Source organism: Alligator mississippiensis, chromosome 2 (assembly GCF_030867095.1).
Source record: "Alligator mississippiensis isolate rAllMis1 chromosome 2, rAllMis1, whole genome shotgun sequence".
Taxonomy (NCBI): Eukaryota; Metazoa; Chordata; order Crocodylia; family Alligatoridae; genus Alligator; species Alligator mississippiensis.
The window spans coordinates 171,694,065-171,720,845 of NC_081825.1; the positions used below are offsets into that span (position 1 = coordinate 171,694,065).

General features: G+C 50.8%; 2 protein-coding genes across 6 annotated transcripts in view; one reads left to right on the forward strand and one right to left on the reverse strand.

Annotated features, from left to right (window-relative positions):
• Positions 1 to 467: 467 nt before the first annotated feature.
• On the reverse strand, positions 468 to 13,487 carry UNC93B1 (unc-93 homolog B1, TLR signaling regulator). Of its 3 annotated transcripts, none has more exons than XM_019498771.2 (11): positions 13,289 to 13,487; positions 13,045 to 13,186; positions 12,480 to 12,633; positions 11,969 to 12,130; positions 8,470 to 8,599; positions 8,045 to 8,138; positions 7,580 to 7,704; positions 6,855 to 7,073; positions 6,328 to 6,601; positions 5,678 to 5,796; positions 468 to 1,680 (listed from the first exon to the last, which is right to left on the reverse strand). In XM_019498771.2, exons 1-11 carry the CDS (start codon positions 13,346 to 13,348, stop codon positions 1,510 to 1,512), a joined length of 1,650 nt encoding a protein of 549 aa, XP_019354316.1. In that variant the 5' UTR covers positions 13,349 to 13,487; the 3' UTR covers positions 468 to 1,509. The 3 variants fall into 3 exon arrangements, with proteins under 3 accessions (XP_019354316.1, XP_019354315.1, XP_006278588.1); XM_019498770.2 differs by lacking the exon at positions 468 to 1,680 and adding an exon at positions 3,856 to 5,271 and having other exon boundaries at positions 13,289 to 13,481; XM_006278526.4 differs by lacking the exon at positions 468 to 1,680 and adding an exon at positions 3,856 to 5,271 and having other exon boundaries at positions 6,855 to 7,037; positions 13,289 to 13,476.
• A 2,674-nt stretch (positions 13,488 to 16,161) lies between these two features.
• LOC102560360 (aldehyde dehydrogenase family 3 member B1) overlaps positions 16,162 to 26,781 on the forward strand; it is a 44,765-nt gene continuing 34,145 nt past the window's right edge. For 2 of the 3 annotated variants that reach the window (XM_019498730.2, XM_014607361.3), the window contains exon 1: positions 18,738 to 18,841. The gene's annotated coding sequence lies outside the window, so the exon portion shown is untranslated. Of the gene's footprint in view, positions 16,434 to 18,737; positions 18,842 to 26,781 lie in introns of those variants that run through there. The other variant, XM_019498729.2, reaches the window with a different exon arrangement.

Below are 26,781 nucleotides of genomic sequence, written 5' to 3' on the forward strand. Positions count from 1 at the left end.
TAGGCCCCATCCAGGTCAGCCCCCTTCTCTTATTTGGAGCAGAAAAGTGAGTCCAGTCTGTATTCTGCTCACCAAGATGGGAACCTACAGATTCCCTTTGTTACCTGGATTACAAGTAACCTGGCTGTTTAGCTACTGATAAGCGGCAAGAGAGATCTACAGCTTGATCTTTTGTAGCTTACACCCCAAAAATACAAACACAAGTACGTATCTCTGAAAATGTATCTGGCTACCCATAACAGTACAACATAGATTCTTACCTGTAACAGCTGGAGAGACTTAAGGGAGGAAAGGCATGCTGACTGGTAACAGGTCATCTTGAATTTGCTGAATTCTCCAAATTTCCATCCAGCCTATACTCTATTTATAGGTAGCTTATTCTAATAAATATTCTCTGATTAGTTTTATTTACACTTCTTTGTTTCACTGAAACTCTTGGGATTGGATTGAACAATTCGCTCATGAACTAAGGTGTCAATTAGTTGGGATTTATTTCATAGACATTAGGGCTGGAAGGGACCTCGGAAGATCATTGAGTCCAGCCCCCTGCCCAAAGGGCAGGAAGTAATGTTCTTGGAATGCTGCTTTGTTACTGTCTTGTTTTCTCTTCACCTTAGTTTATGGTCTTCATTGACAAGGTTGCTTTGTTTTTACAACTTATCTAAAAAAACTTTCCAAAAATACATTATTGCAAACCAACATCTAATTTGGTTATGTCAATAACTACTAGCCATCCGTCACGCAAGACAACACAATTGCGCCAAGTGAGGCATCAGCTTGCTGAACATCTGTGGGTGTAGCTGTAGAGCCCAGTTCTTGAATGACAGTCCCTTCTCCACATGCGATGTTCGTATTAACAATTCTGAATGCGGTATGGGGTTCTTTCTGAGGTTTCTTTTCTCCTCTGCATGTTGGGCTCTTCTTTTCTTAAAAGCCTTCATTTCATGCTTAATAGATTGTTTCCAGGTGCTTTGATCCTCAGCAGTCTTCTCTCAGTTATCTGGCTTGATGTTCAGTGCCTTCATAGCTTTCTTGAAAGCATATTTGAACCAGATATAAGGATGCCCACATGGTCTTTGTCCTGCAAGTTCTCCAGACAGGAGATTCTTGGGTATTTGGCCATCATCCATTCTTCATGTATGACCAGGGCTTCAAAGTTGATGCTGAGGAGAGGATGGATGCTCAGAATGTTGGCAAGTTCTCAGACCTCCCTGCAGGCAACTTGGTCCTGCCAGGAAATTTCTCAAATGTGGCAAAGGCAGTAGCGTAAGTGGAAGCTGTTGAAGCACTTATCTTGAGTAGATCATGTGGTCCAGGATTTGCCGCCATACAGAAGGGTGTTGATATTGCAAGCATGATATACTTTGACCTTGGTCTTAACATTCAGTTTGTGGGTGTTCCACACTGATTTGATCAGCGTATCAGGTTGTCAGTAACAATGGAACCAAGGTACATACATTTACTTACAACATATAGTATGTTTTCACCTATTGCGACTGTGGTGGTGAGTCAGTGTTCCGGCTTATAACACTGGTCTTCTTGATGCTGATTATAAGACCAAACTCTTGGCCGGCACAAGTGATGCAACTGATGAGGCTCTGAAGGGCACTCTGTGTGGACTCTCAGTGCAGGGTCACCAGCAAACAGCAGCTTACACATCAGAAAACTTTCTACTGGATACTAAAAATCATGGTTTCAATATAGACATTGGTTTCATGACACATTACAACCTGCCTGGCATCTGATTCACCAGGTACCTGCCTGACAGCCTCTTTTCTACCTTGTACTCTATCAGTGTCCTGTCTCCCTTCAGCCTTTTTTTCCCCTGCTCTCTTCCCTCCCTCTGCTTCACCTCTCTGCCTCACCTTTTGTCTTTCTAATTCTACCTACAGGCAACCTCACCATTCACGGGGGATACGTTCTCATATCCCTCGTGAATGGCAAAATCTGCGAATAAGGCACTGTGTTCATGAACACAGTGCCCCTGCTGGCTGGTGGGGGGGCACGGCAGTGGTGATGGGAGCCCAGCAGCAGCAAGCAACGTGCTCCCGAGGAGCTCCTGTAAGTGTATAAAGTGTATTTAAAATGTGGGTTCGGCATTCATGAATATTTGAAACTGCGAATGCCGAACCCGCAAATAGCGAGGGTGTCCTGTATTTACATTCTCAATGACATGAAAGAAACTAAAGGTGTGGCAGGATGGATATCTTGGAGTCTCAGAACAGCAGAGACTCCCCATGCCTAAAGAAGGGTGACTGTGCCTGAAAGCTTGCCAGGAAATTAGACCAACTGAGTAGTTGAAAAAAAATAAGAGATACCACATCTACTCAAAGAACCTTGCCTGCCTAAGTCCTTAGACCAACACGGCTACAACCAAAAACTCAGAAAACTTTCTGCACTTTAGTCTTTGCTTTAAGCCGAGGTGTGCACACAATCACTGCCAGCTTGGAGCTGATGCTGGAGCTGTGGAGCCTGGCGGAGCTGTTTGCAGCCTGCCCCCTGCTTGCTGCAGCTGCCCAGAGCCCAGGCTGGCTACAAACAGCTGCTCTGGGCTCCGGAGCCCCACCATCAGCTCTGTGCCAGCATCTAGGGAGAAACTGCGGTTGCGCTGCCTCAGGCCCCTCCCCAGCACCTGCTCCAAGGCGTGTGTGCATGCACCGGTACAGAGCTGATGCCAGAGCCTGGCACAGCTGTTTGCAGCCTGCCTGCTGCAGCCAGCCCCAGCTCTGGGTAGCTGCTGCCAACCACGGAGCTTGGGCTGTTTGCAGCAGGGCTTGCAGCTTCCCAGCTGCCTGCTGGGAGTAGCCTGGGCTCTATGGTTGGCAGAAGCTATCCAGAGCTGGGGCTGGTGGTAGCATGCCAAGCAAAATGGCCTCGCCTGCCATGCTCAGCATGTGTGCTGGGGTTGCCGACCCCTGCTTTAAAGGTGTGTGAGGTGAAATACTACACTAACATTGAACACCAACTACCAGTTTACTACTACTACTAACATTTTTAAGATAAAGCTATGATATAGTATATTTGGATCATCTAATTTAAGGTCTTTTTTAATTTGATCTCACTACTGTTCAGCTGGATGTGCCAATTACTTCCTTTATTTTGACCAAGCTGGTTGTCATGCCTGCAGTTTCACTCTCTGATCACTCAGAAACAGGCCTCGCAGGCCCTTTGCATAAGCCACATTTCTGCAGTTTGGCCTAGGTCCCTTAAAAATGACCAAGGCTGGCAACACCTGGCTGCTGTCAGGGAGGGCTGCAGCTGGCAAGGTAGGCATCTCCCTGCCACTTAGTGGGCTTTGGCTCAAGATTAGGCTTCAGGCAGTTTGCCAGATGTAGGGCTGCACCTGCAATTTGCCCACATCCCAGCAAAATCACTGTCCCTAAAGCTAGGTGGTAGGGGAGGCACAGCTTGGAGAAGAGCATGTGTCTCAGGAGATTGCTCAAAGCAAAATGGTGGCGAGTCCTGAGGTCCCAAAGTAGGAGAAGCTTTCCCCCTTCCAGCTTGTGTACACTGCTGTACACCCACATTCCTGGGGCCACCAGGGCCTGAGAATCAGGGTTGAGTCAGCGTTTGAAGGATGTGGCAGTAACCTGCCCCTCAAAATGGTGGCCAAGAGAGCACGTTCCATTTCACACACTTTGGATGGAATGCCATTGCCCTCCCTTGCTGAGGCACATCACGAGAGAGGTTGGGGCTGGGCTATGGGGTCTGCACTCTCCCCCTAGGAAGCTAGGTGCAAATCCAGGGCCTGGTTTCTCTGCTAAATTTCCCACATGCCCAGGCCAGTCTGTGGAAGTAAGTGTGGTCTTCAGCTGGTAGTGTCCGAATGACCTGATGCGTGCACGCAGCGCCAGCAACTCTGAATCAGACCTTTATTGGGGGAGGGAAGTGCCTTTACAGTGTGAAGTAGGATGCAGCCAAGTTCAGGGGGTAGGCAGACTTCTCATCTACCCTTTCCTGGCACCAGGGCCTCAGCCTACAGCAGGGGTGGGCAATTATTTTGGGCAGAGGGCCACTTACTGAGTTTTGGCAAGCCATCGAGGGCCACATGACAGGCAGCCCAGGGCAGATTAATATTAATTTTCTAAATTTTTTAGGGGCTCTGCAGGCCAGATAGAATGGCTTGGCAGGCCGCATCTGGCCCACGGGCCGCATTTTGCCCACCCCTGGCCTATAGGCTGAAGTACTTCCCTGCTCCCTGGAGCAGGATGAGGTTCCCAGCAGCAGAAATCCTAGCTCCTCTGCTGAGAGATGGGGCAGTGGAAAACTAGTGCCCAGCTTGGGACACCCCAGTAAAGATGGCAGCCAGGCCTCTGGTGCTCTTCCAGAGGGCATGGCTCAGCTGCAGGGTCTTGGAACCTGACACCAGCAGACAGTGCTTTCCAGGCCCTTTGTCTGAGCCTTGTCCTGCCAGAAATGGGGAGCAGCAGGCTGTGAGAACTGGCATCATTTGAACTGGCACTGATAAGCCACCAGGGATAGTTTCTTAGGGCCAGTCATACTGTTTGACGTGGGGGAACCCTTAGTACAGCCACACACAAAACCACATATGTAGTACCAAACCCCAACCCCGTTGTACACCAGCCAGGGCAGAAGCAGATAGGCTTCCTCTTCTGTATGCCCACTGCCCAGGGTCCCCCCCTTGGCACACTGAGAATGCTGTGAGCAGCTCAGAGTCCAGGCAAAATCTGATGTGGGCCTGTGAAAGCCAGGTCCAGCTGCTGGCATTACTATGACCCAGGGCAAGGAGAGCTATGGGGCTGAGCTAAAGGCAACTCTGGGCTCCTGATTATGACTACTCCCTCTGATCAGTCTGGAAGTGCCTCAGGGGCCCTCAGCATGGTCTGACTATAGTAAGGGTGCTCCCATGGCCAGCAGGGCAGAGGGCTGTATGGCCATCTAGCACCAGGCCCTTCTCCATGTACACAGCCAGGGGTGAAGAAGCATCAGAGCCTAGGGTTGGGGCAGCTCCTACCCTAAGCGATCCTCATCTTCCTCCCCAACAGCCTGTTTGTAGGCACAGTCCTGGTGCTGCTGTGGGCCACGGGGCTGCTCCTGGGAGCCTTCGCCATCACTCTCGTGCTCCCGCTCGCTCTCAGAGCCTGTCTCATCTGAGTTCTCAGCTTCCAAGTAGCGGTAGCCTCGCACCTTATGACGTGGCTTGGGGATCTTTGGCATACGGTGCTGGATGTGGCATGCAACCTTGTGCTCCATCCAGCCATAGGACAGCACTGACACCAGAAGAGTCAGCAGCATGATGGACAGCTTGGCCTAGGTGAGCAGAGAGTACTACTGAGTGAGGGCAGGGTGGGGCCTGGCCCCCCCACCAGCTAGCTAGGCTGCTCAGCTCAGCTGGACTGCAGCTTGCTCTGAGTCCTAGAAAGGCTGGAGCTGGGCCCAGCATAGACCTGTCTGACCCAGCCCCAAAGGCAGCTGCAACTTTAGTTTTGTGGTAGCACTTTCTCCCACCCCAGACATCAGTACCCTCCATCCTGTCCCCTCAGGATCCCACCCCACCCCCTGGGAACCCTGGGTTGTAGCAATCCTAAACTCCCCACCCCCATGCCCACTCCCTGTTGGACAGACTAGAGGCCCTGTGCCCCGAACACTGTTTTGCTGTCCTCTAGCCTATCCAACAGCCCCTGCCAGCTGGAAATTGCTTTTCTGCCCTGCTCACCTTCATAGGGAGCCCTGCCCACAAGTACACAACGAAAATGGCCAATGCCTGCCACCAGTGGTAGATGGTGAAGATGAAGTCCTGTCGCTCTTTGTCCTCATACAGCATCCCTAGGAGAACTGTGGATGGACAGACAACATTAGCCAGAGCCTCCTTCCTAGCCCATCACAGGGCTGGGAGCTTCCTGCTCTGGCACTGGGCTGGCTAGCTCTCTTCACAGAGGCGGGATCCTTCTGGATTTGCTCCAATCCCACCCCAACATGCCAGCAGGCCCTTCTGGGGCTGGAATTGGGACTGCTCCCAGCTGGGATGCGGCTGAAATGCCAACAGTCCTGACCCCGCCAAGTCCCATGGACTCCTGGAGGTGTGGAACTGGGCCCAGTTGGTCAGGCTTGTCAAGCAGGGCAGAGAAGCATCTGTGGTAGGAACTGGGGTTCAGTATGTGGTTGGGGGGGCACTCCCTCTGCAATGGGAGGAGGGGTTCAATGGAGGGTCTGGAGTGTGCTAGGGGAGCACAGGCACAGCTGGGGTGCTGCCTTGATGGGGGTAGGCTGGCATATGTAATATGGCAGTGATGGGAGCTGTAAGAGGGGAGGGAGAGTCTAGCCTACCCTGGGGATCCCGCCTGAGCCCAGCCATTCCCTACTCACTGCTGAGGCCGGTCTTGTTCAGGGCACTGCCAAGCCCCCAGAGGACAGCCACAACGTAGAGCAGGGGTGCTTCAGCCAGGTGCTGGGGCATAGGCGCCCAACAAAACAGGCCTATCAACAGGATGGCATGGACAATGGCTCCAGCCAGGAGCACGGTGTGGCGCGGCAGGCACAGCATGCAGAGTGCCAGACTGGAGCAGGCCGAGGCTGAGAAGCCGTATGCCATGAGAATGTAAGCCAGGTTCTCCAGCCCAATGGCACAGACACCATAATTCTAGGAGGGGATTGCCAGAGCATGGGAGAGAGGGAAATAACTGTTAGCACAATGTGATACAGTCAGGTCCACCTAGAACCCTTCAACACACACATGGTGACCCTACCCCTCCAGTTGTATGCTTAGCCCCTGTCAGGGTGCACTCTCCCATTGCTTTGCTGTGCCCTACCCCCAAAAGCCCTGCCCTGCCCAGCCCTCCCTGACACAGTCCCAATCCACACCCTGCAGGCACTGGGGAGGTGCCCAATCATACCAGGGAAAAGCCGGTGCAGACAAAAAGCACTTCAAAGCCACTATAAATGAAGAAAGGGAAGAGGTGGCGCAGGCGGTAGTCCCGCATGTGCTTGAAGGGCAGCTGGAAGATGTTACCCCAGCCAATGCTGCGCAGGTCAATCTCCTCTGTGGGGCGGTAGGCTGAGCCACACAGGATCAGCACCTGTTGGTGGAAGCGGCAAACACAGGGAGTGGTGACCTGGAAGGAGGGGGAAAATCTGCCAGCTCTTCCCCCACTTGTTGGGGCAGGGAGGCAGCCTGACTGAGGCAGACCTGCTGTTTGGCCTCTAAGGGATATGATGGGAAGGAGACAACAAGGCTGTGGCTTGGGTAGTGCTGACTTGGGTAGTGCTGGATGGACCTGGGATGCCATCCTGGCAAGGTGCAGGTAGCAGGCCAGGACATGTGCAGGCAGAGAAGTGGGCAATGCCAAGGTCATCAAGCAGGGCAGCTGGGTGGAATCAGAGTCAAATCAAGTGAGTCTAGGGTGGGGGAAGCACTAGGTCAAGCAGAACTGAGGGACCCACCTCCCACCAAAAATCACTGGCTACTGTCAGTGCTGCCATAGCATTTCTAACCCACTGCACTATGAGGCAGGATCCGATATAAGAGGGAGTGGTACCACTCCTTCCCCAGGGATGCCCAACCTCTAGTCTGTGCCATGAGGGTGGAAAGGGAAGGCCCCACCCATCCCCCCATCCGTACCATAAGCATGGAGAGGAAAGCCACAGCCATGAGGACACTCTCCACCACAAGGAGGTTGATGCTGCGTGGCAGGCCTTGCAGCACAGTGGTGTTGAAGCCTGGAAGCATCCCTTTGCTCAAGGTGCCTAGGGGAATGAGGCAGTGTCAAGGACCAGCCCACCTGTAGGGGCACTCTGGGAGCCAAGCAGGAGCAGCTGAGAGCCCCAGCTACAGGAGGGAGTGAGCCAAAGTCTGGGACCCAGGATGGGGCAGGAGGGCTGCCAAGGTGTTTGTACTGGCAACAGAAATGAGGTGGGGCAAATGGTAGAGACAACAGCTGGGCAGGGGTGCACAGAGAAGAGGGAATGGGGCATGAGGGCTAACAGCAGGAGGCTGGGGGGTGGGGTAGAGGGCAGGGCAGCAGCAGTATGGTAGCAGGGAGCCGGTGTGCACTGGCTGGGTACTGCCATCTGCCTGAACACTCACCACAGCTCTTGACATTGAAGAGTGTGTGGTTCAGCTCATACAGGAATTTGTTCAGGAAGAAGACCATGGGCATCTGGGCGCAGACAAAGCTTAGCTACAACACACAAGTGGAGAGTTGGGGCTATCAGGACCTGCATGCTCATCTTGCCCCACTGCGCTGTGCTGGCCCAGGAGTTCCTGCCACTATGGAATAGCCAGGCATCCTCCACACTTCAGCACAGGAGGGCCCAGGCTGTCACACAGTCCACAGCACTCACCATCCCACCAGGAATGCAGGGGTCCCCAGGCATTCCCATGACAGTCTGCTGTGTTGGTTACATTTGGGGTGGCCAGAGTTCCCACTTCTCTGCAAACTGCAGCCATAACCCTTACCCAGTCCTGCACCCAGCTCTACCCAAGTCCCACCCTGCCTACAGATAGCTCACATGGAAGCAGCCATAGAAGATGGTCTGGAAGACAATGATATAGGAATTGTAGGCTCCACGTGGTGCCCGGTGCTGCTCCTGCACATGTTCCTCCTTGTAATTCACGTATTCGTAGTACTTCTGTGCCATCCTGCCAGAGGTGATGCCCAGAGCAAGATCAGCAAAACTAGGGCTCCCAGAGGCACTCATCCTGGATCCCACACAGTGTTGAGAGTGTACATACCCTCTGGTGCCCCACTCTTCCTTCCCCCTCTTACAGTCTCCCAGGGACACCCCCACACTACAGCTCCCACCCTCCAGAAACATCCCCATGCCCTCACTACAGCTCTCCAGGGACACACCCAGCTTCCTCTCCCAAGGAACACTCCCATGCTACACCACTCTTCCTGCTACATAAGGACTCCCAGGAAACAGGGTGGAGACAAAAATGGTTTTCAAACAGTTATTTCACTTAACAAAACAAAAAGTGTGATTTTGTTTAAACTGAAAGGTCTTTTTTTTTTTTAAAGAAAAAAAAAAAAATGAACATGCGAGAAGCAAGGATTTTTCCCTTAGCCAAAAATAATCTTTTTTATCTCTATCCAAAAAAATATCACCCACAAAAATATTTGCCTCTTGCACATTTCCTGGACCATCACAGCTACATCACTCCAACACTTCCAAACCCAATTAAAATGAAATCTGAGACTTGAAGACAAGATGCATTAAGGTTTAAAAATTATAGTCTCCTAAAATATTTAAATAAAATTATAAATAGGCCAAATCCATGGCTCAGAATAAACTAAAAGCAAGGAGGCAAAATCTACTAGCTTTGGAAGTCTAGAGGGCAGCCAAAGACCATCTCAGGCAACCATCTCATTTTCAAGAGAGTTAGGCAGGCAGGAGGTTAAGTTCCAGTCACTTTCACTTAGGCCTACTTGAATATTTTCCCATACTAACATGGAATAGTTGATTGAAGCCACTGGCAAGTTAATCCCCATGTTCATAGGAACATCAGATTACAAGGGGCCTCCTGGGCCATTGCATCCAGTCCCCTGTGTCCACAAGCATTCATTGAAGGAATCCCCAAAATTGCTACTTCAGACCCTCATCCCATGACTCCAAAGAACAATACTTCACAAACCAAGAGCACCTTGTAACCTGCCAGAGATAAAAGCAGGGGAGAAGGCACTGCCAATGCTTTGCAACAGGGAAATAGTTGGTTAATGCTCAGAAGATCCAAGGAAGAGGCTCATACCCCAAGGTACAGAGGAAGGCAAAACACTCTTAGTCTGTGCTAGGCTGTGACCTGTGGGAAAATTCTTTCCTGACACAAAATTTGGTGACTGGTGTGAGCCTGAGCAGAAGAGCAAAACTCTCCAGTTAGGAATTTCTGGGTATCTAGTACTGGCAGGAACATCAGTGCCTCCCACCCTTAGCTGTGGTCAATGTCCCAGTGCCTCAGGGGAAAGTGGATTCCTCCCTTCCCTAGCCAGTAACATTTGCTAAGGAGAAAAATTTCTTCCTGGCTTCAACTGGTGAACAGTTAAGACCCGAGGCCTGGGATTATCAGATGCCTTGCCCATTATAGTTACCTTTGTATGACAACCTGGTACAGGCAGTCTTTGATTTACAAGGCTTCAAGTTACAACGTTTCACTCTTACACACTATAAATTGACACCCTGTTTCAACTTTGACATGTTTCGATTTTACAATGCTTAATCCCATGTGAGGCCATGCCAGGGAACAAGTTCACTGCATAGCCCATCTCCCTGGAGAACATCTGTCCAAACTTCCTTGGACACTTTCTTTAAGAAAGCAGACAAGTCTCCAGACTAACCTGCAGCCAAGAGTCCTGAAGAGACTCCAACCAAGAACCCTTCAAAAAGGGTAAAGTCACCTCAAAGAAGTCCTTCCAAATCTATATGATGGCTATTTACACATATAGCTACATTAATGTAGCTATATTACTCATCTATAATTGATTAAGTACAAAATTCTGGGTTATTTTTGGTGAAAATAAGGTATTGGGCCTTGGTTCAGGAACCAATCCCCCATTTAGAACATTGCTTCCTATGGGAAAATCGGTTCCGAGTTACAACGTTTCAACTTAAGACACGGTTTTCAGAAACCAATTGTGTCATAAATTGAAGGACTGCCTGTACCACAATCCTATAACTACATAATCACACACATCAGCAAGACAGGACTCTGTTTTCTCATACCATCCCTTCCAGAGACTCACCCCATTCAACTGAAAGACATGCAGATTCTTTACCATACTGCTTTGGTAGGAAGATCTTTTTTAAATATCATTCATCTGAGACTTAGTTCTCTTCCCATTGCCACTCTAAAAACTTATCTGTAGCCAGTTTGTAGCTATTTGATGCTGCACTGATCTTGTTCAATGAATCACTGCCTTGTAAATGTGAATCTTGATTAGTGTTGGAGTGATATTGAACTCTTGTTGGCCAAGAATTATGCATGAGGCAAGAATTTCTGTGGATGACAAGTTTATTGGATCAACTGCATGGCCGGGATAAAGTTAGATAGGCTTTTGAATGCAAGGCACTCTTCATCAGCTCATCAGGAGATCTGATGAAGAATACCTTGCATTTGAAAGCTTGTCTAACTTGAATGCAATGGTATAGTTGGCCCCATAAAAGATATCACCCATAAAAATCCTTGCAGTCTTCATTAAGTAAGACAAGCTAATGGACTTAAGACACTGGAAATTGGGGTGTTTAAAAAACAAAAAAACAAAAAAAAACAAAACAAAAAAAAAACTGTTGCAGGTTGTTTGTGCATTCCAGAAAAAGTCCGGTTACCAGACTGAGACAGCTGCTTGAAACAAACCACGAGCAAAAAGTACATTAGCTGGTCACTAACCAATATCCCAATCATAATTTACTAACAAACCAAAACTGTAAAATTAACAAGAATCTGGCACTTAAGTAATGGTATACCAGTATAAGTGTCACCACCCCGCCCTACCAGAGGTAGAAATCTTTACCAAACTAACTATGTAGCCTCCACCAAACCACAAATTCCATGTCCTAATGATTGTATCGACCAGTGAGAATGCACCTTTCTTTGCAAAGTAAATGAAGTACAAGTGGAAAAAGTTGGAACTCCAGGATTACAATTCAGGCTTGTCACTATGAGATTTAAATCAAATCTGCCCTGTTAGGGCATACTCATGTTCTACAGTGCAGCTCCCCTCCATTAGGGAACACCCCTAATGACCCACTACAGACCTTATTCCCTGGTAACACCTTCCAACTACGGCCCTGCAGGAACACCCTTTCCTACCCATCACAGCTTCTCCCAAGGGAACTCTCAGCTTCCCTTCCCTGGCAATGTCTCCCACTACAATCCTACATCCCATAGTTCCCACAGTGATTGCAGCCTGGCACACTTCACCTATCCCCCACCACCACCTCTATCATGACCCCCCCAACCAATCCTTTCCAGCTGGCCTTACCCCCGTGTCCCCCTACCCTGCAACTGCCCACACACCGAGTGATGTAGTTGCCCATGGAGGCCCAGAGGGGTACAATGGCTATGCCGATTGCCACAGCTGAAGGCACCAGTGTGTAGTAGCGCTCCCAGTAATTGGTGGAGACGAAGAGTGCATAGATTCCCACAGCCAGGAACATCGTCCACTTGGTGCCAAAGAACCTGGGTGGTCATGAAGAGAAGCAGGTTAGCCCCTGGCTGCGAGCACCATAGGGACCGTTAGGGATGGGCACGTTATCTTACCCTAATGGCGTAATAATCTCTGAGCATGGGCATGGGCTGTAAGGCCCTTTTCCTCCAAGGGGCAAAAGCTCTAATCTAACCCCAGTGCAGGAGGCATGACTGGCATCAGAGACCAGTGTGGAGAATAGGATCTGGAGCCTCTCTGCCAGGAGGGGCTATCTGCTGCCTGGCTCCAAGATGGCAGTGACTGGCCAGTATGGGGAGCTTGGGTGCAGGTATGGGCCTGGTGATGCAGGGAGGAGAGGCTGCAGGTGGACAGGAAGGGTACCTGATGAGGATGGGTGTGTACAGCAGAGCCACAATGGGAGTGACATTGATGCCCATCAGCATCTTGCTGTCGATGTCCTGGAGCCCCATGTTGCTGTATTTCACCTCTCGGTAAGTCTCATCATAGTGCAGGATCATCTGCATCTGCAACAGGCCTGGGCGGGGGAGGGAGAAGGGGGGGGGGGGCGCACGGGCCTGGTTGAGCTCCCTGCCCTGCATACAGAGAGGCAAGACACCGAGAGGCACAAGCCCAGTTCCTGCATCCCTGGCTCCAAAGCACACATGGGGACAGGTGTGCGCCTTGTGGAGGGTGGGCGCAACCTTGCAGCTCCCCCAGCGCTCATCCTGCCAGGCCTGCTAGCCCCAACTGCACTGCAAGGGCAAGGCAGACTGTCCGCCCCTACCCCACACAGGATGCATGGGGAGAAGCGGGCAACTTGCCAGGGCCAAGGGAGGACACTTAAGGAGCCAGTCTTAAGGCGGAAGTCTGCCCTTTCCTCCCGCCATTAGAGCAGCAGGGAGAGCAGGGCCGGGAGAGTAGAGCGGGAGGGGGGGCCGGGCGGTACCCAGGTAGACGCCGTAGGTCAGCGTGCCGCCCAGGCTGGCCGCCACCACGTTCTTGAGCACGCCGAGGCGCTTGCGGCGGAAGTACTTGCGCTCCTCCTCCTCCTCGTCGTAGTCGGGGTGCGCGCCCACGAAGTCGTCCAGCTGTGGGGACGGATGGGCGGCCGTGAGGGTCCCGCTGCTCCCGCTCCCCGGCCCCCCGGGAGCCGCCACAGCCGGGCCACTGGACCCCGCCCCGCGCCTCACCTGCGCCTCCGACCCGGGCCCGTCGGCGGTCTCCCGGGGCAGGCGGGGGCCCGCGTCCATGGCCGGGCACAGACGCGGCCGTAGCCGATATCGACTGGGCGCGGGCAGCCGGTCTCGGACACGGCAGGGCGCGGGCGGCGCTTCCCCTTTCGGCAGGGCCGGGCTGCGGGGGGAGCCTCGGGCGGCTCTTAAAGGGCCCGCGAGCCTGCCCAGATGGGCCCCGGGCAGGGCCAGGGCGACAGCCGCCTGCCGCCGGGGCTGGGAGGGCAGGTGGGTTGAACCCGCCTCTTTGGACCCTCGGGCTTCCTCCCTCTGCCCTGCTTCCTGCCCTTCGTGGGGGCCACTCTCACCTGGAAGCTGCCTTGCTCCCCCGCCTCTGGGGCCTGGAGCTGCAGGGGAGAAGCACACACCCAAAGGTGTGTCGTCCCCCCACCCCCTGCAGCCCCAGCCGCTGCTCACTGCATCCCCGGGCAAGTCAAGGGGGTTTGGAGGGAGCCCGTCCCCCATGGGGTCTCGCTGAAGCCCCTGGGGATGAAGTGAGTTGCTCAAGGTGCATGGGCAGGCAGTGGCAGAGTGCAATCCACCCCCTGTCTTTGGCACCCCTTTCTTTCTTCTCTGGCCACAAAGCTTGCCAGGCCTCAGCAGTCCTGCAGCCTCCTTTCAGAGCCAGTCCCAGGGGTTGGGGGAAAGACTTTGAGGGGTTTTCCAACCAAATAAGTTTGCCCAGAGAACTGCTTAAAAGTGTCCCTGTCTCTTCCTGCAAGGTATGGTAACCTCTGACCCTGCCAAATTGGTGCCATGAACATGAGCCCGGGGGCTTTAACACCATCCTCTTGTACCCAACACCCGCAGCTCCCTAGTCCTGAAGGATTTCCAGATGGGAAAGTAAAGCATCCTGGGCTGTTCACTGCAGCACCAGCTGCTCAGTGCTGGAATTAGTTAGTTAGTTAAAGAAATGTTTTGTGTTCCCAGCTAAATCAAGTCCAAATCCATGAGTCAGTCCAGAACCATAAGTGGCCTGACAACCGGCAAAGATCCTCCACCCCCACCTGGGGCTTCAGATATTTCCAATGTCTTTTGGCAGACAACCTATGTACAGGCCCAAGCCCAGAGGCTTGGGGTTTGGATGCCCCCAAGTTTCACCTGCCCTCAGCCATATGGCTGCAGGCACAAGCTAGGGAGGAGTCTTCCATTTCCATAAAGTGAACTTTAAGCCCCAACACCTCAGCGAGTACTAAACCATGCCAGAAGAACAGTTATCCCTAGGAATGCTTAAGGAAGACTGCCCTCATGGATCCAGATACGTGGTGTTTCCCCTGCCAGGTAAGTATGATAAGAACAGGCACACTATACTTGATTTGGGCCAAAAGGCTGAGAAGCAATGCTCAGAGCTGGTGCTAGTACTGGGGAGGGCTGGGGCACCTGCTTCTCTCAGTACCCACTCCGAGCCCACCTCTTCTTCCCAGTGGGACAGTGCCCCTAGCTATGGGGCACGGGGGGAAAGCCCTGCTCCCAGCATCACATTCCCCCTAATGCTGCATTTGGGCCAACACTGTACATTGGGGGAGCAACTCCAGAGGAAGGCCTGAAATATGAACCAGCATAGCTGTCCCCTATCTTTCCCTCTCTGCCCCTCCAGAAGCTTGCCTCATGTGCCTCATGATGTATGCTTCAACCCTACTGAGGCACGTGGCTTATGCAGCTTAGCTGGCCTGCAGCATGGCAGGGGGCTGCTCTCACAGCCAACTCAGCCTGGTTCTTGGCAGTTTCACATGACTCAAGTTCCTTTTTTCACTGTTTCACATTGCCTAAGTTCCCTTTCTGGCCCTGCACCCGTCTCTCCCAAAATAGCTCATACTGCCTTTCATTCTCAGTTCCCTATTTGCAGCATGGCTTCTACAGTGCTACTGATAAGGGTTTATGGGGAACAGTGAGGATGGAAAGAAATATCCAACAGATATATCAGCCCACCAGATCAGGCCTGAGTGTGTCTGTGGGGCTATGTCCCTGCCTCCTGTCCAGCCCTTGGGGCAGAGCTAGTGTAGTTTACATGGGCATTGAGGCTGCATTGTGATAAGGGCCAGACCCTGTGACTGAAGGCTGCACAATGATGCAGGTCACCCTGGTGGTTGTGCACCTGTTATTTCCAGATGCTCATCATTGGAGATCAGCATGTGGCAAACATCCTGGCTCTAAAGCAGAAATTAGCCAGTGACAGCACTAGGTTGTCATCATCTGGGAGTCTGCCACTAGAAGGCAGAAGTGTAACATACTGAGATAGGTGGATCAGGTGTGCACTACAAACTCCTTACCTAAGCAGGCTGTACCACCTTCTGGGGCTGGGTATGCCCTGGGTCATGCTACCCTCTGCCCCAGCCACACAGTTCTTCACAGGCACAAAGAGTGCAGTGTTGGCATTGCCAACCTGTCGCAAGGGAGAGTTCCCAGTGGCCTATGCGTGCACACAGTTGTCACAACCCAAAGTTGTGATTTTTTGTTTGTGTGCGCGCTTCGGCACTGCTAAATTATTTCCTGCCAATTTGTCGCTTTCTTTGCACGGTAGAGTTCTCTGCTGCTAGGGAGAACTCTGGTGCAACGGGGGATTTCCTGCCTAATTGTAGCTTCTTTGCAGTGTGCATCTCTTTCTTGCATCGTAGTGATACATGTTGTAAAGAAGTTCCCTCCATTTGCATTAGGATTCACGCCACATTATTGGCCCATTCCTAATATAGGCACACATGGCGGCTAGCAATTGGCTTGCTAGCCGTACATAAGGCTTGGGTAGCTTCTGCCCAAGCCGGAGGAGGGAGGATGAGAGAGATTCTGTGTGAAGATCTCCAAGCGCTGTGGACCCGGCGCGCCTCCCCTAAGCAGGCAACAGAGGCAATGGAACCGAGTCTACGGAGCTTTCGCTTCTCGCCTCTCCCTGTCACCGAGCGCAATCCTAGACGTATCCCTTTCCTGTAACTTCAGACCCGCAGAGCCTAAGTGACTCCAGGGAAACTTTTCGAACCTAACTTAACCGGACCCACGGAGCCCAGCAAACTCTGTGGGAGCAATCGATTTGTCAGAGTCCTCCAACGAGGGTTCAAGCGGGAGCTGTGCCTGGAAACCTGTCCAGCCTACACCAATACCATCTTTGGGTGTAAGTAAATAATCTTTTCAATCAACCATTACACCTCCGTAACTAATTCTAACTCGTGTGTGCTAAACCGCCCCGCAGTTCTCTCCTGCCCCGCGTGCCCGGGCTGCTGGCCACAGCCCGTGTGCACTGAAGATGGGTCCGGTTTGACCCCGGTTCGCCTCCGGCTAGCCCATGGCGGCCAGAATGGGATCGGAATCACTGCCGCACATGGCGATGAGGGCGGGATTGGGGCCCGGCCCGCACAACAGTAACCAAGGGGGCTTTACCAGGGCCACTGGCAGCCAAATAACACCAGCTCACCCAGGCCCAAGATTACAAAAGGGCAGCTCTGCACCCACCAGCCTAGCCTCTAGGGGCAGTACCATGCAGGGGCAGCAGCAGTCTCAGTTTATTTGCTCTACCCTGCAGGTAGCCTGTCACTGCAGGCAACTGTCCAGGATACACTTGCCCCTGTGGTATCCCAAGCCCAATAGCCATGCTGCCAACCCATCCCTGACACACAGCACTGCTTTTCCTTTTGATCTGGGGAATGGGTGGAGCCCTCTGCTGACAGGATGGGGGAAGGCATGGCGGGCAGCACAGCAAAGATCTATGCTGGCTTTTTCATTCTCACCAGTAGCATGAGTGGGAGTCAGGAAAGGGGGTGCGGTGAGGCCTTATCTCCTGTTAAGGCAGTGGTTCCCAACCTTGGGGTTGCGACCCCATTTGGGGTCACAACGATAAAAAATGGGGTCACAAAGAAACTCGAAAGTGTGGACCGATTATGATGAAAATCACAGAAAAAAGCAAGGGGCTGCTTGGGGCTGGGGGGAGCAGGAGGAGGGGGTACCACATGCATGTACGTACTCACACATGCATGTGGCAGCCAGGCAGCCTGGAGAGCAGCTCCAGCATCTTCCTCCAGGTAAGTTTATTAGGCGGGGAGGGCAGATTGAAGCCCCCATAGCGAGGGAGGGAGTGGGGCAGGGCTGGGGCTAGGAGTGCTGCCCAGCCAGGCTGCTGCATGGGGCCCAGGGCCTGGGTGGGAATGCGGGGCCTGGCTGGGGCAGCAGGATGGAGCCACAGGCGGTTTGTTTGGGGAAGTGGTGTGGGGGCTGGCTCCCTGCTGCTGTGCGTACTCCTGGGGAGGGAGGCATGGGGGGGACATATGCCCCCCCAGATTTGCGCGCAGGGCAGGAGCACATGCGGGCTGCAGGCTTGGGGTTCTCTGCCCTACTGCTCTCCCACCTGCTGGGCTACGAAGGTCCCCAGGGGGCGGGCGGGGGAGAGGCAGTATCCTCCCCCTGCTCCCCACCACAGCTTCCACTCTAGCCATACCGCCCACGGGGCGGAGGGAGCATTGATTTTGTCTGCATCATTTTGGGGTGGCAAAAAATTTCCAATGTTTAAATGAGGTCATGCTGAGAAAAAAAGGCTGGGAAGCACTGTAGTAAGAGCTGTGAAGGGCATACAGGGTTTGCTCCTGCTTTCTTGGATCTCAGCCCTGTTCAGTTTTTTCCTAGGCAGGAGCCAATGTAGGTTATGGAGAGCATGCTCAGTGCAACTGCCATTGGCCCAGCATGGCTGGGGAAACTGCTGGGTGTGACAGTTCTGACCCAGTGCGGCCAGGAAGCATGCTGGGTATGGTGCTGGCAGTTAGACCTGGCTGGGGAGCGAGGGCCTGTTCAGAGACTGCAGGAGTGAAACCTGCGGAAGCTGAAGGATGCAATTCAGAGACGTATTATACCGAAGTGGGGGATTGAAGACATCCAAAGGTGCCTCCTTGACCTCATGACTATGCCTCTAATGAGTTTCAGGTGTCTGCTCCAAATCCTGGAGCTCCTCAGGAACTAACCAGAAAAACCAGTTGATCTGGGCCAGATCCTTATCTGAAAGTGCCGCAGCATGTTCACCCACTCTTTCTGCATGTTCAGCCTGAGGGCAGTACCCAGCCAGGAGCGTTCCTGCCTGAATGGCTAATGGCCGGGGAATTAGGAGCAGCTATCTAGCAAGGACAGTATAAGGGTCAGAGGGCAGGCAGGAGGAGAAGTTATGTCATAGGAGGGCTCAATAGCCCTGCAGCTTCCCCTGTCCCCAGCTGGCACCAGGCCAGGAGCTTAGCTGGGGAAGGGGTGGTGATGGGGCGGGGGTGTCCTTCCTTTGTGTACCTAGGCAAGGTGCCATTCCCTGGAGCAGCTGCCAAGAGATGGGAACAAGGCTCAGTGGGCCCCTGGGCTGATCCAGAAGGGCAGTGCCAGTGAGATCTGCTTCCTGCTTTCAGTCCCATCACAGCCAATCAGGTCCCTGGCTTGCAGGCAGCTGCTTAGGGAGCAGCTGAGCTGGGAGATGAAGCCAGGGGCATCATGTAGCTGGTGTCTGTGTCGGTCCTGGCCTTGGCGAGGCCTTTCTTGGGGGTAGATGGTGTGAAGGTAAGGAGCGATGGCGGGAGGCAGTGCCTGCTTGTGCTCGGTTCTGTGAAGCAGTGCGGCCTGGATACAGCTGGCAGAGACTGGTCCCCTTGACAAGAAGAATGGGGTGGGATCGCATTGCTGGGGATGGTGCCAAGGAGGAGGCGGGTAGGTGCCATGACAGGGAATCCCTCCCAAGATGCATTGAGTGTCCTCCTAATGGGGGCTCTGCCAGATAGGCAGTTTCATTGGTGTGGAGGCGTGGCAAGGGCTTCTGGTACATCCCTATTGGGCAAGGTGCCCAGGCGATGAGTGGCAGGGAGCAGGGATGCACCAAAGGCTCCTTGGTAACACGATCACCCACCTTTGTTTGTACTGTCAGGGACATGCCCACCTGCACCCAAAGCCTCTTGCCAAGTACATGTACAAGGGAGGTTCCTTGGGCTAAGCGCAAGGCAGAGGAGGGGAGGTTGCCTGTATGCAGGGGTAGGGGAAATAGGTGGGTCAAACCTTTTCTCTGGACCCAGTTGGGCAGTTTGAGGTGAGAGCAGCCTGCAGGTGGCAAGGGTGTAGAGCAGGGACATTGGTACCAAGTTTGCTGTCTTATTCCTGGCCTTGGGGCTTGCTGGGCCAAAGGATGTGGGGCAGTGGCAGCAGACAGTGAGAGCACATGACATGTAGCTACATGGCCTTTCGTGTCAGGAGAATTCATGTGTGTACATGGGCAGCACTTTCTTTTTAATTACATGGTTATAAAATTGTCATGTGTTGAAGGTGTGGGAGGATGTATGTGTATCTGGGAATGTGCATGTGCTTGAATGTGCACAGGGGCATGCAGGACTGTCTGCAGGCACATGGGCTGCACAAACTTACAAGCGCCTCATAGTTAAGTTTCTTTACCTGGCAGGGGAAACACCATGTATCTGGGTCCATGAAGGCAGTTTTCCTGAAGTGTTCCCAGGGATAACTGTTCTTTTGGCATGGTTTAGTACTCGCTGAGGTGTTGGGGCTTAAAGTCCACTTTATGGAAATAGGAGGCTCCTCCCTAGCTTGCTTCTGTGGCCATATGGCTGAGGGCAGGCGAAACTTGGGGGTATCCGAACCCCAAGCCCCCAGGCTTGGGCCTGCATGTAGGATGCCTGCCAAAAGACTTTTGAAATACCTGAAGCCCCTGGTGGAGGATGTTTGCCGGTTATAGGGCCACTTATGGTTCTGGACTGACTCATGGATTTGGACTTGATTTGGCTGGGAACACAAAACATTTCTTTAAAAAAACCCAGGGAGGCATGCACAGGTGCTGGGTGTGCATCTCTGGCTCCATCTGTATCATGTTGTGTGTGCACCTGTGGACAGCTGGTTGTGTTTCAAACTCTGACACATGATTGACAGATTATGGCAGCAGCAGGGCCTAACCTAGCCTGGGGGCCATTCCTTATAATAAAGCCCCTGTGTCCCATGCAGAGATGTAACAAAGGACATGATAACAGTTTTTAAATCCTTGAATGCCTGCCATAAAGAAGAGGGAAAACGCTTTTCTCACTTACTGCAGAGAGTAGGACACAAACCAATGGCTTGAAGTAGCAGCAAATTATGTTTAGGCTGGATATCTGGAAAACACTTATTTATTGTTAGAACAGTGAGACAGTGGAATAGACTGCCTAGAGAAGTTATGGACTGATCACTGGAGGTGTTCAAGGAGAGGTTAGAAAGCCAGTGGTTGGGGATGATCTAGGAGTAGCTATGCCTATGTTCTGCTATGGTTATTTCCCCTGCTTCTGAGTTTTGCTGGTTGCCATATGGGGCTGGGAAGGAATTCTACCTCCACTCCCTTGCTGCTACATGTGTCAGGGTGTTGCGGTTTTTTTGAAGCCTTCCTTAGAGGCATTGGGTGCTGGCTGTAGTCAAGGCTGGGGATTTTGACAGTGCTCCTGCTGGGATTTAAAGTCAGAGGTTCCTGGAGGATATTCCCAATATCCCAATCAACATATTTGGGGTTATAAGAGGAGTTTTACTTCATGGTTAAATTAGTATGAACTGTGGAGGGTTTGCCTTCCCCTGCAGAGGGGAGCATGGCCTTCTACCTGGGATCTTTTGAGTGTATATTAACAACCTTTTACAGAAGCAGAGCGTTGGCTGCTGTGGTCCTCCTGGTGCTTTACCTGTGGCAGGTTAGGGTGTTATGTCTTGTATTGTGTCAGGGTTGACTGCCTAGTTTTAGTAAGAGGTTAGATTATGGATTTGTACAGGATGGTTTGGATAGGGATGATCCTGCTTTCAGGCTGGGGGTTAGACTAGATGACCTCTGGAGGTCCCTTCCAGCCCTACTTCTCTGATTCTCTAAGGTAGCTGGGCACCTGGATGCATGGGCACAGTGGTGACTTCCAGCTGCTGTCATGCTGCTGGCATGATTATATGGCTTCAGCAGTAGCTGCTATTTTTCTGACCTTCCCACTAGAAGTTGGCACCCAGGTCACTACCCTCCCCCACCAGTTATACTTCTACTCTCTTGTTTCTGTTTCTCTGCCCCTGAGGAGTTAAAATAACTCCCTCTTTGCAGACAGCTCTACTCTTCTCACAGGCACTCAAGCATCTTGGGAAACAAAGCCACATGGATCTTTCCATGCAGGAAAGGGGACAATGTTCCCCTTGTTCTATACATAAAAGACAATGGGCCAAATGTAGCTCAGTGTAGCTGAAGGAGGACATTCTTTCCTGCAGCTACAACCAGTGACCCAAGTGAAGTGCATGTCTCAGCGTACACGCAATCACAGGCTTCACACCTGGAAATGTAGTGTGATGGGGCTGCTTTTGATGCCCCCCTTCTGCTGTTCCCAAGACTTTGGTCTGCAGCACGCTCCAGGGCAGCCATTGGGGTTGGCCCTGTAGGAAGACCTTCCTGGCCTATTACCTGGTTTTGCAGGAGGAGGAGTGGGTACATAGGGCATGTTTGGGAGTGTCCTGACTTGGCCATGCTGCCAAGCCATGAATCCTGCCACAGATTCTAGAGAGACCCACTCACTCATCCCACTGGACTCAGCAATAGTTAACGGGTTTCCCAGATTGAGTGACACGCAGGCATTCCCCCACTGCATAAAACGAGCCAGTGAGTGGAGTCCAGCTTCTGGGGTGTGTTGGCTGATCAACTTGGGACACCAGACTTCTCACAGCTTGATTCCTCTATAGAGAAAACCCAGCAAAAAGCCCAGTGGGGTCCAGTAGTGATTCTTTGAGATTTGTCTGGAGAACCTCTGCTTTCAGGAGCTGGCAGCATTGGCAGGTGTCACTTTCTGTTCTTGAGCTGGGGCTTTACTATCAAAAGCCACTGTTCCACAGGTCTCAGTACCACCTCACCCAGTCTGCATTCTGCACAACTTTAGTGCCATCTGATGATCCCAATTGTAATTATTGCTCTTTATAATTTATACGATCAGAACATATGATAATGCTAACCTTAGCAATGATAGATGGTAGGTGGGATTACAACTGAGCACAATGAAAAATGAAAGAGAATGCAAATGAAACTGGCAACAGTTGTTTTTTACCCCCTGTTTCCCTTCTAGAGGCAGATGAGAGCTTCCCCTCTTTTAAGCCTTTGGCCTCAGCTCTTTCCTGCAGTTAGAAATATGCAGCCTCAGAAAATCATAACATTATGCATGTTCAGTGATAACCACCCCTCACCCCGCCAACACACGGATTGGTTCCTTTGATCTGAGCAAATCCACTGTTCCTGTTATAACCCTGTGGGCTATAGGGACAGCTCTCTTCTGCACAGCTCCTGACAGAATACTTCACCAGTTTCAAAACTCCATCATCTCTACTAACTGCTGGTAAAAAGAGGCAGGCCAAACCTTTTGAGTCAGAGGTATTGCCTCTGTGCCAGACTCTGGAGAGCAGGGAACCAGAACTGGATGAAATTCTTCAAGTAAATCATACAAAAAACTAGAACTCTTGGTTCCAAAATGACACCTTTTATTAGACCAACCGGAAAATGGCAAGAAAACTGTCCTTTTCTGCAAGCTTTTGGGAGCAAAGTCCCTTTGTCAGGCTCTGGGAAAAGTGTAGATGGTACAAGATGGTAAAAAAAGTCCCCATAGGTAGGAAATAAACTTCATTTTTGCACAGAGGGAGCTGAAGATGGAAGGCTGTCCCTCTGGGTTCATGAGTGTCTTTGTGAGCTGTGTTGAGTAGCTCTTTGATGTGTTGATCAGGTAGAATTCCTTCCCTGGAGGTGTCAGATGGCTGGCAGGGAGGTAAAGAAAAAAACTTTCTTGTTGTTCTGCAATTCAAGTGAATCACTTATTCATGAAAAATATTCTTTCAGGATGATCAAAACTATTCACATATTCAGGTCCAATTTGCCAAGACGTTCCAAATGAAAAAATGGGGCAAAAATGTTTTTTGGAAAAAGTCAAACGTTTTGCTTCAACAGTTTCTGAATACAGTGTTTAAAAATGTCATTGCAAAACAGTGTTTCAAGGCTGATTTTTGCAAAGTAGCACTGAAAAATAAAGTGGCCTTCTTCCTGAAAACTAAAGGAAAGGCTGAAAAAAAGTGTTTAATTTGACCTGAAATGGAATGCTGTTTAAGTTTCTGTTTTGATGAGAAAACAGAAACTTTTATTTTGGGCAGACCCGAAACAAAACCTTGCTTAAGTTTTTTTTCTTTCTGTTTGGCCCCTGAACCAAGTCATTGGTTATCCACACAATTCTACTGTAGACTCTCTGTATGCATGGTTGTACCACCTGGGAGAAAAATGGTCCAAGTCCCTCTTACTCTAGTGAATTTGAAGCACATCTGGAACTAGACTGTGACCAACGTTGTCTCTGCCAAGTGCTTTGAAGAAGAAACCCATGTGAACACTTATGCCTCTGGGTACAAAATAACCTAGAACAGGGAAAGGAAAGGATACTTTGTTCTTGACAATACATTGTGATATGCTGTTCCGAACTTTTCCTCATGATGTTTATGGCAACAGATGTCCAGGTCAGATATTAGCCGAGTACCCTCATGAGGTCTAACAGGAATTCTGGATTGTTGTCTCTTCCTGAGAACTTGGTTGTGTCTTGTGTCCTGAATCTGGGGCCATCTCATGTGGGGGAAGAGGGAGAGGATAGTCCACTGGTCATAGGAGGTTCCTGTTTGACTGCTATTTATCTGGGCCTCGTCTCAGATTTGATCTCAACTGGCAGGGCTCCAAACTTCTTCACTGCTAGTTGAGTTACCCCCACACTGATTTTGAAACAGAATTTGTTTTCCCAGCAGGAGCTCTGGCATCAGCCTGTTGCTCACTCTGAGGTCTGGGCTACGCCAAGCTACAGCCATAGTAATGGGGTGACCATTTCTCAAAGGCTCTGTCAGTTCTGGATAGATGGATGATGTGTCTAACTGAAGTCACCATTTTCTTTGGGTGCCAAAATCTATTAGTAGCCTGGGTTCTGTCCAAACATTAGGAATAAAGTATAATTCTGGCAACAGATTATGGCCTTGTAGGCAGATAGCAAGGAAGTAACAGACTGGATCCAATGAGACTTTTACTCTGAATGCATGGCTACCCTTGATTTTTAATTCCAGCCACATTCATAGATGTTAGGGTCGGAAGGGACCTCAGTAGGTCATCAAGTCCAACTCCCTGCCCTGGGCAGAAAAGAATGCTGGGGTCAGACAACTCCAGCTAGGTGCTTGTCCAGTCTCCTCTTGAACACCCCCCCACAAGGTAGGGGAGAGCACAACCTCCCTTGGAAGTCCATTCCAGATTCTGGCAACCCTTACTGTATTGTATTTCTTGTCCTTGACGGAGTGAACCTGAGCTAGAAATCCATGCACTAGAAAGTATTTCATAGAATCATAGATAAGTAGGGCTGAAAGGGACCTCCAGGAAGTCATCGAGTCCAAATCCCTTCCCGAGACAGGATCATCCTTACCCAAACCACCCCACACAAGTGCATTGCCTAACCTTTTAACAAAACTACACCAACAACCATAACACAGCTACAAAACATAGCACCCTAATCTACCACAGGTAAATCAAGGGGACAACAGAGGGCAACCTCATACTGCTGCAAGGTTGTTAAAATAAGCCTGATACATACAAGGAAGAGGGCCATGGCCCCCACCATACAGGAAGGGAAAACCCCCCAAAGTCCATACTAATCTTCCTTTGTGAACTCAGATATGGTGATTGGTTTGACCCTGAGCAGAGGGCAAAGACCCTCTATCCAGGAACCTCTGGCTTTAAGTCTCAGCAGAAGCAGTGGCACACCCCAGTCAAAATCCCCAGTCTTGGCTGTAGCCAGCACCCAATGCTTCTGAGGAAGGTGAAAAAAAACCCCAAACAAAACCTGACATCTATATCACCTGGAGGGGAAAAGAAATTCCTTCCCAGCCCCATGTGGCAACTAGCAAACCCTAGAGAAGCATGGGAAGTATCCATAGTAGGGCATGGGGTTAGGTGCTTCTAGATCTTCCCTGATCAATGCCTGCCCAACCTCTTCTTGAACACTTCCAATGACAGAGACTTCACAACTTCCCTAGGCAGTCCATTCCACTACCTCACTTCTTGGCACTGCACTAGTTGCAACCCTTCTAAACTTGCATTAGCATTCAGAACAAAAGGCATGCTGGGGTCAGCAAAGGTTAGGACTTGGTCACAAATTAGGCGGTGACTGATTTCCTGAAATGCCTTTTCATGTTTCTTATTCCATTGAGTCCCGAAGGGCTCCATGGGGTTATGCTGTTTGGGTTTGGATATCTTTGGGAGCTGTTTCTTAATTCTCAGCTTAATTTTCCTTTCCCACACCCCTGGTTGATGAAGTATTAGAGTGGGAGCCAGTTAGCAGTAAAATAATGTGAGATTCCAGATATGATTTGTGAAAATGACAGTCACCCAGTGCTATGCCCTTATAGATGAACATGATTAAGACAAAGATAATTTCTACAGAAGCTCATTAAACAAAGCCCCACAACACGATATCCTCATTGTCACAGGGGTGATGTGAATGTGCAAATAGGAACAGATAATCTTTAAGTAAGAACACAATTGGCTCATGCAGAATTTGCTCCTATAATGTCAACAGAGAATGACTTGTGGAGCTTTACAAGAAGCAAGGGAGTTTTGTGGCATCTTTTATTGGATTAACAAGCTTTTAGACACAAAACACCCTTCTTCAGGTCTGTGGTACTTTGATATTGAAATCAACTCCTTATCTCAGGAACATATCATGAAATGCTTCTTAAAGCAATTAATTGTCATTTAGTGTAACAGAGCATCCAATAGACCTCTCTTGCACTTACAAAGTTTTATTCATTCCTTCTGGGTGTTGAGGCTTAGAGCTGGTCAGGCACCAGTAGCAGCAGTTGTCTACCCATTGGCATCATGGAAAGGAAATAAAGAAAGTAACTTTAAATTAAGTGAGCATGTAGATAAATTACCCCAGACTTACAGACCCCTAAGCCTAACCCCTGTGTCCATCCATTCCTCCCACCCCGTGCCTGCCTGCTCCACCACTCCACTGATTTTGGAGCAGGTGGGGCATGTTAGGATTAGGGTGAGAAGATTCCTACCACCTGATGGGCATTCTAGGGGAAGCATTTCAGGGAAGATGCAGGACTTTTTTCACCACGGGTTGTGGGGCATGGAAGATATCTACAGCCCTTGAAGAGCCTTATGTCACCTCTTGTCTGTTCAAGGGGTGAGAGGCAGAGACAGTGCAGAACAATCTGTCCTGGTGTCCCCAGTGTAGTGATCACTGGGTTCAAATAAACACAGGCATACATGAAGGACAAGAACAAAACAGTTAATTTTACTGTGGAGCAGTAGGCAACATCTGCACATCCTTTGTTTCTCTTTAACTAACCAACTGCTATTACTTAACTGAGGGATCATCTCCCAGTTCTCAACTCCCTGTTAAGGAGCATCTGTAAATTATAACTTCCATCACTACATCTTCCCTCTTAACAATAAC